Source organism: Rhinoderma darwinii, chromosome 13 (assembly GCF_050947455.1).
Source record: "Rhinoderma darwinii isolate aRhiDar2 chromosome 13, aRhiDar2.hap1, whole genome shotgun sequence".
Taxonomy (NCBI): Eukaryota; Metazoa; Chordata; class Amphibia; order Anura; family Rhinodermatidae; genus Rhinoderma; species Rhinoderma darwinii.
The window spans coordinates 45,158,347-45,172,457 of record NC_134699.1 but is presented as its reverse complement, the minus strand read 5'-3'; the positions used below and the strand labels follow the sequence as shown (position 1 = coordinate 45,172,457).

General features: G+C 43.0%; 1 protein-coding gene across 1 annotated transcript in view; it reads right to left on the bottom strand.

Moving 5' to 3' along the window:
- The window catches only part of FBF1 (Fas binding factor 1), an 85,499-nt gene extending 72,226 nt beyond the window's left edge, over window positions 1-13,273 (bottom strand). The window contains exons 1-2 of the mRNA XM_075845614.1: window positions 13,026-13,273; window positions 12,917-12,944 (exon numbers count right to left, since the gene is read on the bottom strand). Of these exons, the coding sequence (XP_075701729.1) occupies window positions 12,917-12,944; window positions 13,026-13,028 (31 nt within the window). The 5' untranslated portion in view covers window positions 13,029-13,273. The remainder of the gene's footprint in view (window positions 1-12,916; window positions 12,945-13,025) is intronic.
- Between the last annotated feature and the right edge of the window lie 838 nt (window positions 13,274-14,111).

Sequence of the window (14,111 nt, the reverse complement as noted above, 5' to 3'; positions counted from 1 at the left end):
GCTGAATTATACTCCTGTCTTGCAGCATACTTTGCAAGACTTGGAAATGTTGTGGTTTGGTCATACCAACGCTATTAAAATGGACATCTTACCGAAATTCTTGTGCATATTTCTAACCGTCCCTATTAAAGTGCCTACTGCCTTCTTTAAGACGTTACACCATGCCATTTCCAAATTTGTGTGGTGTTCTTCAAAACCTCTTAATAGGTTCTCTGTCATTAGTCGCCCTAAACTGGAGGGTGGTGCAGGCTTACCGGATTTCAAATGCTATAATCAAGCCGCACTCTAGATGAGAATGATGGACTGGTTCTGCTCACATGCTGGTAAGAAATGGGTGCGCATTCAGAAGAGTAGGTCTTCTTCTGCACTATCATTTCTGCTTTGGCTGAATAGCTCACAAAGACCAGTGTCTTCCCTACCCTCTTACTTGTATGTTTCTTGCTGTATAGGAGCGTATTATTAATACTTCTAACCTTTCTTATAGGCCGGGTCCATTAACTCCTTTCTTCAACAGCCCTTCCTTTCCTCCAGCCATAGTGGTGGATACGATCCTTTGCTGGGGGAGACAGGATGATGTTTACTTGGCTCAGACCCTTACACCTACTGGTGATATTCTCTCTCTTGCTATTGTTTCGGGCGTGCAACTTGGTGGTCCTATTTTCAATTGCGGCTGTATCTGTCCTCCCGTAGAGACTGTGCTGCTTTGATACAGGATGAGACTCCATTGGAGCTCTATTTGTCATAGTCTTCTTCGCCTTCTCACATGTTATCCTATTTGCATGGGATTCTCCAGCCGTTTTACTCTTCTCTTCTCAGTTGGTGTTCACTACAGCCTGGGATGGGGAGATAGGGATTCAACATTCTGAGGAAGATTGACAAACATCATTCCTCTTAGCTCACAAATTACTGATGCCCTTCCTTTCTCCAAAGGATATTGCCTAATGTGTCAGAGGATTGTTGGAGGTGTGGTGGTGCACATTTGGTGGGATTGTCCTAGGCTCCGTCCCTTTGACCTTGGGAATAAACTTTTTGATGTCTCGGTTATTGCTTCTCCTTCTATTGGTTTGGTCTCCATAGTTCCAGGGTCACTTCCACACCTCAACAGGGGCATCGTTAAACCTTTTTTGACTGCAGCCAGAACTGTGATTCCTCGCCATTGGAAGTCCACTACTGTGCCTTCCTTACGAGAACAGGTTAATGAGATGAACAACAGCATGAGAATGGAGGAATTGTTGGCAGTTGATCATGGTAAGTCTGACGCCTTTGTTCGGACTTGGACAGTATGGTCCCTGTTTCGGGATGGTTCTGACCTTTCTGTCTGGTTAATGGACTTTTCTGAAAGCCTTGTTATCCACTGCTCTGCCGCTTTTCGTGTTTGTGTGCATTTCCCCATTATTGTCTTATTCTTGTGTTCTTTGTACTTTTTTTTAACCTATGTGTTCGCAGTGTAATGTGTCATGTGTATAATGTTTATTGGTGACTCGGTTCCTTACCATTACAGTGCTTTGAGACCATTGATGTGATCTCTTTAATTTGCGGTCATTATCTTGAGGTCTGAGAGGTTTACCTCCTATCTCCTTTCTTATTGCATTTTGTGATTTTATATGTATAGTCTTGCTTCTTCATTCAAATGTTTTGTTATTCCTTCAAAATTCTAATAAAACTTGTTGATAAAGAAAAAAAACAAAAACAAAAAAAAACCCACAATGGAACCCTTTCACAAAGTTGACAAACGGAAACCATTAGCAAAGTTTCCGTCACCATTGAGATCAATGGTGATGTAAACGGAAGCGAAGGTTTCCGTTTGACTTTCCGTTGAGGGGTTCCCCCGATGGAAAACTCAGACGGAACCCCTCAACGGAAGAGCAACGGTGATGTGAACACAGTCTTAGATATACCCTAACAACTGTCTGTTTACTATCAGTAAACAGGCTAATGTACTGGCTTATAGATATATGCCAGTACATTATAATAAAATAAAAAAAATCCCCCTATTAAAAAAGGAATAGTTAAATAGAAAGAAAAAATCAGTAAAAAAACAAACACACAAATGCATTTTTTTCAATAAACTTTAATAAACACAAGTCCCAAAACATAAAATCATATACACATATTTGGTGTTATCACTACCGCAACAACATGCATGACAAATTTATAGCATAATTTATGATAATCCCAGTATGCTATGGAAAAAAAATTCAATTTTTGCCAAAATAAAAATTCATATAAAATTAACCAATGAAGATGTACCAAAAGTTGTCACTTACATAAAGTACAACTACTCCTGCACAAAATAAAGCCTCATACAGCTATGTCGAAACGAAAAAAAACAAAAAAAGAAAAATAAATTGTTCTGGTTCTCGAAGCCAGGAAGCCAGAATTGGCCCTGTCCTTAAAGGGGTTAAAGTGAATGTCCACTTTTAATACTATGTTGATGTCCGTTTGGATAATCAATTTTTTTGTTTTTTTATTCTAAGGGTTCCTAGATAAACTGATCACAAAGAAAGATCTCTTTGTAGTCACTCTCCACTGTGGCTAATAGAGGAGGTTCCTGAACTGGGGACATCCTCTATTAACTGAGAACTTCTTAATATGGTATTTGAAAATGGTTTCTTTAAACCAGACAGCCCCTTTAACCCCTTAATGACCAGGCCTTTTTGCGCATTAATAACCAAGGATTATTTTTTGTTTTTTCACGGTCACATTCCAAGAGTTATAACTTTTTTCTTATTCCGTCGACATGTTTTTTGCAGGACAAGTTGTATTTTCAATTGCACCATTTTTGGATGCATATAACATATTAACTTTTATTAAAGAGACTCTGTCACCACATTATAAGTGCCCTGTCTCCTACATAAGTAGATCGGCGCTATAATGTAGGTGACAGTAATGCTTTTTAATTAAAAAAACGATCTATTTTTACCACTTTATTAGCGATTTTAGATTTATGCTAATGAGTTGCTTAATGCCCAAGTGGGCGTATTTTTACTTTAGACCAAGTGGGCGTTGTACAGAGGAGTGTATGACACTGACCAATCAGCCTCATGCACTCCTCTCCATTCATTTACACAGCGCCTAGGGATCCTGCTAGATCCTTATGTGCTGTCTTATACTAACACATTAACAATACTGAAGTGTTTAGACTGTGAATAAACATCCCGTGGAATGTCTATTCACAATCTCTGCACTTCGTTACTCTGTCTGTGGTAGTTATAGCAGAGGAAGCGAGATCTCGCTGTAAATGACAGGATACAACGAGATTACGCGTCCTCTGCTGTAACTACCATAGAAACAGTAACGAAGTGCAGAGATTGTGAATAGACATCCCGTGGAATGTCTATTCACTGTCTAAACACTTCAGTATTGTTAATGTGTTAGTATAAGACAGCACATAAGGATCTAGCAGGATCCCTATGCGCTGTGTAAATGAATGGAGAGAAGTACATGACGCTGATTGGTGACTGATTGGTCAGCGTCATACACTCCTCTGTACAACGCCACTTGGTCTAAAGTAAAAACACGCCCTCTTGGGCTTTAAGCAACTCATTAGCATAAATCTAAAGTCGCTAATAAAGTGGTGAAAACAGATAGTTTTTTTTTTTAATAAAAAGCACTGCTGTCACCTACATTTTAGCGCCCATCTCCTTATGTAGGAGATAGGGCACTTATAATGTGGTGACAGAGCCTCTGACAGGCAGTTAGGAGACTCAGTTACTAAGGCCCATTCATTCTTTGAAATAGTCCCCACGTCTTGCTCCCAACGTCCCAATTTTTATATCCACCATTCAAGCCTGAGCTTAGTAGCTGAAAAGGACTTCAAGGTGTCGTTTGTGTATAAATGACATAACCTCACAACCCCGCTCTGTGTCCATCCCTGCATCCCTTTCAATTGATGTACCTCCCATAAGTATGGATCATCCCATAGAGAAGTAGAAGTATTACAATTCCCAAGAGACAGAATCTGAGCAAAAGTGTTGGTGTCCCGTGGGCGAACACTTTAAATTGATGTGCTTCAAGAGCCAACAATGGCGACATTCCTTTCCCTAGATTGGTTACACACTAGACCCCTCACTGCACTCCCTATCCCACCCACACAAAGTGCTGACATTGCGCTGCTAAATAGTACACCCAAGCATCTGGTATAGCCAATCCTCCCTCAACTTTCATCAGCTGTAACTTTTCCACCTTAATACGGGGTACTCCTTGCTTCCACACCAGATCTCTAAACAATGCATGTATACGTATAAACCACCTTTTTGGGATGCAAACAGGCGTGTTGTGTACAATATATAGAATTTGTGGCATCAGCATCATTTTAATTAAGTTTGAACGACCCAGTGACAAAAAGAGGCAATTTGGACCATATCGCCACCCTGGCCTTGATTCTTTCCAAAAATGGATGTAAATTCAAAGTAAGGTACTCCAACACCTGCTTTTTCACCCTTATTCCTAGATACTTGAATTCAGACACTATAGGTATTCTCTCCTGACTCAATACCCTAGGAATTTAAATAGGCTCCATTGGCATTACAGCTGACTTCATCCAATTAATAGACAAGCCATAATAAGTCATCAGCATACAGCGCCATACGTTCCTCTACCCATATTTAAATCCCTTTATCCGTGAATGTTGTCTGACAACACACGCCAATTGTTAAACTGCTAAAGCGAATAACAAGGGTGATAGAGGACACCCCTGCCTTGTCCCTCTGGTCAGCGAAAACCTTTCAGACATGGAGCTATTCGCCCGTATCCTAGCTGTTGGAGCCGTATACAAAAGTCGTACCCATCTAATAAAATTGGGGCCGAATCCAAACTTAGCCGGGACGTTCCACAGATGCCCCCACTCAACACTATCAAATGCCATTGCCGCATCTAAAGACAGTATTGCTCTTCCAGTGGGGGCATCCGGGACCGCCTGCAAGTTTAAAAAGTGTTCTTAAATTCACTGCCGTAGACTTAGAGGGCATAAAGCCTGACTGATCTTGATATACCACCTTCGCCACTACGTTGGTCAATCTTTTAGGCAGAAGTTTTGCTAATATTTTAACATTTGCGTTCAATAAGGACACAAGTCTGTAGGAATCAGGCATCTGAATATCCCTCCCCTCCTTAGGGAGAACTACCACCACAGCTTCATAAGGAGATTCCGGTAATTTACCTCTATTGAAGCGACCCTAAAAAAAGTCTCCAACAGAGAAGGCAACAAGTGTTCTTCAAACTCTTTGGACACCTCAGTATGGATGTATCCTTAATGCTATGAAAAAAAGGTACTATCTTTTTCTGCCTGAGCCATTCTCGCCAATAGCCGACCTGTCTTTCCCCTTTATCATAAAACCATTGCTTCATAAACATACTTTTGTTATCTGCCTGTTCAATATAATGAGGTTTACGCCGTTTCTGCGCCTCAATCCAGTTCCTCAACATGGAGGGTGAACTATCCAGGACATGTTTCTCATTGGTCTATCACTCTCTCCCGTAAACAATCCCCCATCTTCCTAGACTTGTTCTTTACGCCTTTAATCCCCCTGATAAACACCCCTCTCATATATTCCTTCAGGGCATCCCAAAAGGATAACAGTCGGCACTGTTCCCGTATTAAATTGAAAATATTCTCGGATATAGTTACATAGTTATTACGGTTGAAAAAAAAGACATGTCCATCAAGTTTAACCAAGGAATGGGATAGGGAAGGGAAAATTTCTACACATAGGAGCTAATATATTTTGGTTCTAGGAAATTATCTAAGCCATCTACTGTAACCAGCTCCAGTGGTAGACTATTCCATATTCCATATGTGTTACTACCTCCACCTTAGAAATCAGTTTCAACCAAAATGGATTAAATTTTCACCCTGTCTGCCTCCCTATCTACCCCCTCCCAGCTCCAAAACCAATATCATAGGAGAGTTGACAGACAATGCTCTCGGAACATAATCAACTTGTGAGATATCGGGTAATGAATCTGTACTACATAACATTAAATCTATCCTGGATAGTGATCCATAGGTAGAAGCACAGGAATACAGACGTTCCCCCCATATGTTTAGCCCTCCATACACCACATAATCCTATTTACCAAATGAAGTACTCGTACCCCTACCAGAACCCACCCCGTGTGGGAATTTATCCAGTCCCGTATCTACTACAGCATTAAAGTCTCCCATAACAATTAAGGGAACATTTGGAAGAGTAGCCAAATGCTCTAACATTTTGCGTATCGGAACACTAGAGTATGGGGAGGAACATACATCCCTACTAAAATACATGCCCAATGAAAAATAGCGCAATGAACCCCAACATACATTCCCTCCCCGTGACATACAAACGGTAGTTTTCGGTGTATAAGCAAACTCACTCCTCTAGAGTAACTAGCGTGGAAAGAGTGAAATGCAATCCCCAACCAAACCCTATGTGCAAGTGACACAGTTTCGCTCATAAGGTGCGTTTGCTGCAGTCCCATTATCAAAGCAGACTGTGTCTTAAAAAAAATTCAATAGTAAGTTTCCTAGCCTCCTTCATACCTCTAATGTTCCATGAGATACACTTAACTATTCCCGCCATTCCCATCCAAATGTACATACCTAATCTTCTTTCCCTCACATCCATACAAGGTAGATTCTGAGCTGTGTAACAAACCTTCCCCCCAACTTCTAATCCCCTCAGAGGGTCGGGGCAACAGACATCTGCCCTATACAAGTACACGCCAAATGCTCGGCGGTAACAAGTACAATAGAACCGTTTCTACAACAATTCAATGCGCAAAAACATGTATATTCCCGTTTCTATTCCCCCACTAGACCATATATTTATGAAAGGTTCTTCTCTTTTTGCTGGCCTGAGGTATCTAAGCTGCTGCTTCGGCGTTTGAAAGAAAGATGTGGACTCAGGTGCCACCACCTGCAGCTTAGCCGGGTAAGTCATCGAGTACTGGACATCTAGTGCTCTCAATCTCTTCTTAATGTCCTAAAACTGTATTAATTTTCCGCTAATCCGGATAGAAGGCCACTTTCACACCATTAATATTTGTATACTGATGCTCAAGCACCTTGCAAAGAATCAAATCTCGGTCTCTATAATACAGGATTTTGACCAGCACTGGTCTTGGCGGGCGTCCCGGTCGTGTAGGAACCCTCAACTGCAATTAGCAGCAACAGAGCCTCACGGCCAAAAACGTCCAGTAGCCACATTTCAAAATACTTACCTGGGTTCGCTCCCTCCACGTTCTCCGGAACCCCAACTAGACTAACATTATTGCAGCACAGCCTACTTTCCAAATCATCAGTTTTCGCCTGCGGCGGCATTACTGCATGCGAATGTAATTGGATGTCGCGTTGCAAGATATTCTAAACCTCCGTGACTCTGCCCTCCACTTCTGTAGTGTGTTCCGACACTTTCTGCAAATCGTTTCTTAACAACATTATGTCCTCTTTCAGGCCACCCATCTGAAATGTTATAGGACTAAGAGCAGTTGAATTCTGTCTAACCGCCATTAGGATATCAGCCAGAGTTGGTGTCTCACCTCCTCCCTTCTCTCTGCTGCTAGGGTGTGAGGCCGCCATCTTCGTCCTCCTCTCCATCTTTCTCCTCAGCCACCTCCCCTCCCAACACCGCAAACCGGGAGCAAAACGATGAGCTTGTCGGATGAACCATCACCGGCATATTCGAGATGTGCGTTGCTCTGGGAGTACAGGTAAACCTCCCCAATCTCTCTGCCGCCTCTATCCGCAAATCTCCTCTCCTACCGCCATGCGCCAGTCCTCAGCTCCATCTTGGGCCTCACACTTCTGGAATTTCCGGCCCTGTTTTAGCCTTCTTGGACCTGGTCATTTGTCCCTCCGGTAGTTCCACAGAGTCCTCAGAACTGTTATCCACTGTCTGGGGGAGTGTATTTCACTCTGGCGGGTGCAGGATACCTTTTACAGGATGCTGGTCTCGGGAGCTTCATCTCTTAGCCTCTGCTCACATCTGCATCCAGGCCACGCCCCAACAGGTTTTTTGCTGACTTTCTTGGAATTAGGACGTAAAAATGAAAGAAAACATTTTCTCACGCAAAAAGTAGTTTTAGATCCATATGTGGTCATAAACTCCTAATTGGACCCACTGAAGGGCTCAGAAGAGAAGGAGCGTCATTTGGAGCTCAAATTTTGCTAGAATACTTTTTGGGTGGTGTCACATCTGCAAAGCCCTGAGGGACCAAAACAGTGGAGTCCCCGCAAAAGTGATTCCATTAGGAAACCACACCCCTCAAGGAATCTAACTTGAAGTATAGTGAGCATTTAAACCCCACAGGTTTTTTGCTAAATGTATTGGAATTCGGCCGTGAAAATAAAAATACTGATTTTTTTTCCACTAAAACGTAGAGTTGTTTAATCTCCTCAAGGGTTGAAAGAGGTAAAAGGACCCCAACATTTGTAAAGCAATTTCTCCCGAGAAACTGCTGTTTGGACACACGGCAGAGCTCAGAATGGCAGGAGTGCTGTTTGGCATGCAAACTTTCCTGGATTGGTTTTTGGGTGCTATGTCGCATTTGAGGAGCCACTGAGGTACCAGTACAGTAGAAACCCGAGAAGTGACTCAATTTTGGAAACGACACCTCTCAGGGCATTCATTTAGGGGGTAGTGAACATTTTGACCCCACAGGCATTTCATAGGTTTTATTATTAGGCAGTGAAAATGAAAAATAAAATTTTTCCCAAAACTATGTTGTTTTAGCTCCCAATTTTTTTATTTTTACACGGTATAATAGGAGAAAAAACACCACACAATTTGTTTCTCAATTTCTCCCTAGTACGGCAATACCCCAAGTGTGGCCTTAAACTGCTGTTTGGGCACACAGCAGGGCTCAGAAGGGAAGGAGCACCATGTGGCTTTTGGAGCGCAGATTTTGCTGTATTGGTTTTCGGGCGCCATGTGGCATTTGCAAAGCCCCTGAGGTACCAGAGCATTGTGGATAACCCCGAGAAGTGACCTTATTTTGGAAATTACACCCCTCAAGGCATTTATCATTTGCCTGGCCATACGGCAGGGCTCAGGAGTGAAAGAGCACCATCAGAATAGATCTAATTGATGATTTTTCACAGCATTGACCCACAATTTCAGGGCTCTGTGGTCAAATAGTAAAAAGAAACCCATGACATTTATTAAGGGGTGCAGTGAGTATTTTGACCCAATACTAATCTTTTACTAGACAATAATGCGCAGTGGATATTCCACTTGTATGCCATTTTAGTGCACTATGTTGTGCCCAGCTTGTGCCACTGAAGACAAATACCTAATAACTTGTTAAGCGGGTTCTCCCAGGTATGGGAATGCCATATAAGAGGAAGAAGACTGCTGTTTGGGCACACTGTAGGGCTTAGAAGGGAAGGACCGCCGTTTGGCGCATGGATTTTGCTTGATGGTAGTTCTGTTTGTGGTATTACTGGTATTTCAGTTTATTATGTGGGGGCATATGTAAACTGTGCCGAGTACATTAGGGCATAATAAAGGTGGTGTAACAGGGTAAATAAATAATATTTCACAGATGTTTGGCCAGGGTCACACTGATAAGTGGTGCCCCCCTTTTGGAACACACACTGCACATTTTGTGTCTCCATATTCTGAGAGCCATAACTTTTGTTTGGCGAAGGAGCGGTGTTAGGGCTTAGGAGCACAGACCGAGGACCGTTTCGTCCGCTCCTCGGTCATGTGATTGCCGTTATTCGCCGAATAACGGTGATCACTACCAAAACTGCGGCGGTTAGTTCTCTCTCTCCTCTCACAGAATATATTCTGTGAGAGAGAGAAATAGTAAAAGTAAGGGCCAGCACTCCCTATCAGCTCCCCCGATCACCCCCCGTCCCTGATAATCAAAATGTCGCACGCATGCGCCGTTTGCATATTGCCAATGCTGCCTGTGGCAGTATATGGCAAATAGTAGCAGCCAGGGACCAATCTCAGTGGTCCCTGCTGACATGATCACTGTGATATACCGATCACAGTGATCTATGTCAGTATATTTACAAAATACAGCCAGGACATGGGCTGTGTACTTCTCTTCCCTCACTGTAGTTGATCTGTAAGAGAGAGACACTACAACCAAATCCTGAGCTGTATAAGTGAAGTGAAAAAGCACAAACTTTTCGAGTCTGTGCCCCCTGATTACCGCATTTGTGCCGCCTGATCACGCCGTTTGTGCCCCCTCATCCCCTGTGTCAGTACAAGTGATCAGTACGTTTTGTGGCAGCGTCAGGTTATTGCCTTTTAGCCAGTTTTACGTAATTTTTTTTGTGCTGGTAAAGGAGTACAAAACGCAGTTCAAAAAGTATGAAAAATATGATTCAATTTGTAAGTTCCAAATTGATCATTATTTTTTTTCAAAAGTGCTGCTATAATAAAGTAAAGAGATGGAAACATATATTTCATAAAAAAATGTGTACAGTATGTATGCAATATTGCAGTTCAAAATAGAGAAAAATGATAATTTTTACAAAATGACAACATTTTTTTGTACTTTTTAATTAATTTACGCAAATCGTATCAGTCTACTTTTACCACCTACATAAAGTACAACATGTGGCGAAAAAACAATGTCAGAATTATTTGGATATGTAAAACTATTGTAGAGTTATTGTCTGATAAAGTCAGACATACTAGATTTGAAAAATCTGGCTTGGTCATTAAGGTCCAAACAAGCTTGGTCATTAAGGGGTTAAGAAAGCGGTGTGAGGGCTTGTTTTTTGCAGAACGAACGGTCGTTTTTATTAATACCATTTTTGGGTACATATGACTTTTTGATCCCTTTTTATTCCATTTTTTGGGAGGTGAAGTGACTAAAAAAAAAGGGCAATTTTTCATTTTATTACTTGAAACTTTTTTGTACAACATTTTTTTTTTCCCCACTAGGGAATTGAAGGTCCAACTGTCCGATCGTTGGTATAATACACTGCAATACTTACGTATTGCAGTGTATTATACCTGTTAGTTTCCCACTGACAGGCAGCGTATTCGGTCCTGCCTCAGGCAGGGCCTAATTGCCTTCGGTAGATGGCAGACCCGAAGGCCAAGGCCTCCGGTTGCCATAGCAACCATCAGCACACCGCGATCGCGTTGCGGGGGTGCCGATTGTGTTGTAACCCTTATCAACAGCCATAATCGGCGGGGACCACCGCTGTGATCCAGTCCTGAGGACTTGCCTCGGTACTAAGGCTACTAGTAGCAGCCAGTTCTGAGAGATGCCGGTAATAGGGGAATCACTGTGCGCAATATAAGGAGAACACTTAAATTAACGGGCTGCAGGCACAAGGACTAGCGATGCAGCCTGATAATTTAAGTGAGCTGGTCAGGAGGGGCTAAAACCTGCTCCATAGTAAATCAACGGCGCATGTTTTAGCTGGCTGTCCGAGCGATCAGGCAGCTAAATCTCGGGTGCCTGGCAGTTAGCGGGTGCCGGGTACCCTGAAGAGAAGATGCAAATCAATGGGCCAAGGCTAGAATTACGACAATTACCCTAAAATAGACATGTAATATATCAACATTTACGGTAGACAATGACGATCACAAATAAAAGGTCTATTTTGGGTAAAACTATGTTATTACCAGAAAAATAAATTAGCTGAAAACGTAAAAAGGCATTTTTTTTACTATTATTTTCAAACTATAAGCCTAAAAATGATAGAATAGCAAAAAAGAGGTGTATAAAAATGATTTAAAAAAAAAAAGAAACCTGCATTGTCTACGAAAAATCACTTCACTAGCCAAAACAAATAAAAGAAAGCTATAAGCGTTTATCTAACGCGTGCTAAAAATGGCTAAAAGGTGTCTGGTCCTGAAGGCTCAAAATAGCCCGGTCCTGAACCGGTTAACCCCTGGGCTTTTCTCAATGACGAAAAAGCGCAATGGGAAAAGTAACATGTGCGCTTTTTACACACGGACGTACTTGAACGCAATCTACTTTACCTCAGAATGTTTCTCTTAGAGGCGTCCCCTACATAAATACGGCTTTTTAGTTATAAAACGGCTGGGGCTACACAGCGACATAAAATCGCAGAAGTTGTGACGCTGTTTCAAATTGCTCCTTATGGGGATAGTAGTTTAACCCCTTAATGACCGCCGATACGCCTCTCCACGGCGGCCTAACAAACGCCCTGCGCCGGTGTCCTGCTCAGGCTGGAGCAGGTGCTCGGTTGTCGGATGACAGCCGGGCTCCTGCTCCAACGGCAGCGATCAAACTTTACTTCAATTGCAACCTTTTAACCCCTCAAATGCCGCGGTCATTAGCGACCGATGCATTGGATTCGTTTACTGAGGGAGGGAGATCCCTCGGTCACCCATCGGCGGCCCGCAAATGGGACTGACGGTTTCAGTGTAAGGCGAACGATACAGCTGCTCTGTATAGAGAATATAGAACAGCTGTATCTCCAAAATGAAAATTATTTTTTTAATAAAGACTAATTACAAAGTTACACTAAACACTACCAATAATCTATTTATTTGTTCATAGCCTTTAAAGTGTAGCTAAACGTTTGACAAACTTCTGACATGTCATAGTGACATGTCAGAAGTTTGGATTGGTGGGGGTCCGAGCACGGAGACCCCCACCAATCTCTAGAACAAAGTAGCTGAAGCACTCGTGTGAGCGCTCAGCTGCTTCGTGTCTGTTCGGCTGTTTCCGGAAATAAATATATCGGTGTACGGACTCAATAGAAAGTCTATGAGCCCGTACACCGATACATCGGCTTTCCGGAAAAAGCCGAACAGACACGAAGCAGCTGAGCGCTCACACGAGTGCTTCAGCTGCTTTGTTCTAGAGATTGGTGGGGGTCTCAGTGCCCAGACTTCTGACATGTCACTATGTGACCTGGGTGAACCTGGTGATATCAAGGCCACAGCTGGCATACAGGGTTGGCAGGAAACAGGGAAAGCGGTGGACTCACCTTTAAATCCATCCTTATTTTTGGAAGCCTGAAATATAGAATGAACATCAGTAACTCATTGGTGGTCACATGACTATGATGGAAGACTACATGACTGATGATCCCTCACCATACTGCTGCGCTGAGCGGCCTCATACACGTCTCCTGCCGGGTGTAAGCGCCATAACAAGGACGCAATCACCTCAGTAAACCAGAGCTATACAGTAAACAGAGCAGTAGAACTGCCGAAGCGGCGTCCGCTGTTACCATGGCAACCGAGTTTTTCCAAGCCTCATCACCTCCCACCACCGCTGCTCGTTCGCTCGTTATCAGGGACACTCATATTAACCGCCACTTCCTGCACTAGAAGAGCTTCCGCCCTGCGAGCACAGCATTGTGGGAATTGTAGTTTACTATTTGTGGCCTCCTTGTTGTAGCTAAGTAGAAGTCGTTGCTGGCCTTGCTCTTTATTGCACGCTTGTCACTTGTCCTGAATTTGCCGGGACTGTCCCGGCAAGTTACTGTCCCGGGACTTGTCCCTGCAACTGATACAATAGAATATTATGTCAGAGCAGGAAACTTTCCGCTTCCTGCTCTGCCATTCACTGCGTCTAGAATGGAGTTGCTCATGGTCGGTCCTCGCTACAGCAACGGCAATCTAGACGGTTTACTAGTGAGGCGACTACATTGGAGTTGCTGGGGGGAGAACGGTCACTGCTGACATGACTAGAATACGGCAGCTCCCCGTACAAACTCCATCCTAGTGACTGACCGCAGCGGCGGATAAGAGTGGAGGTGCTGCCGGGACCCTGGAGCTCAGTCACAGCTGGCGCATTACACAGTGCGGCAGAACATGTCACCATACACTTTACTTGTGTGATTCACGCTTTTACACAATGGGGCAATATCTGTAGGTTTTATATGGAGGTTCATGGTCTCTGTATAGACTGTGGTTGGTACATGGAGGTTCATGGTCTCTGTATAGACTGTGGTTGTTATATGGAGGTTCATGGTCTCTGTATAGACTGTAGTGGTTATATGGAGGTTCATGGTCTCTGTATAGACTGTAGTGGTTATATGGAGGTTCATGGTCTCTGTATAGACTGGTTGTTATATGGAGGTTCATGGTCTGTATATACTGTAGTGGGTATATGGAGGTTCATGGTCTCTGTATATACTGTAGTGGTTATATGGAGGTTCATGGTCTCTATAGACT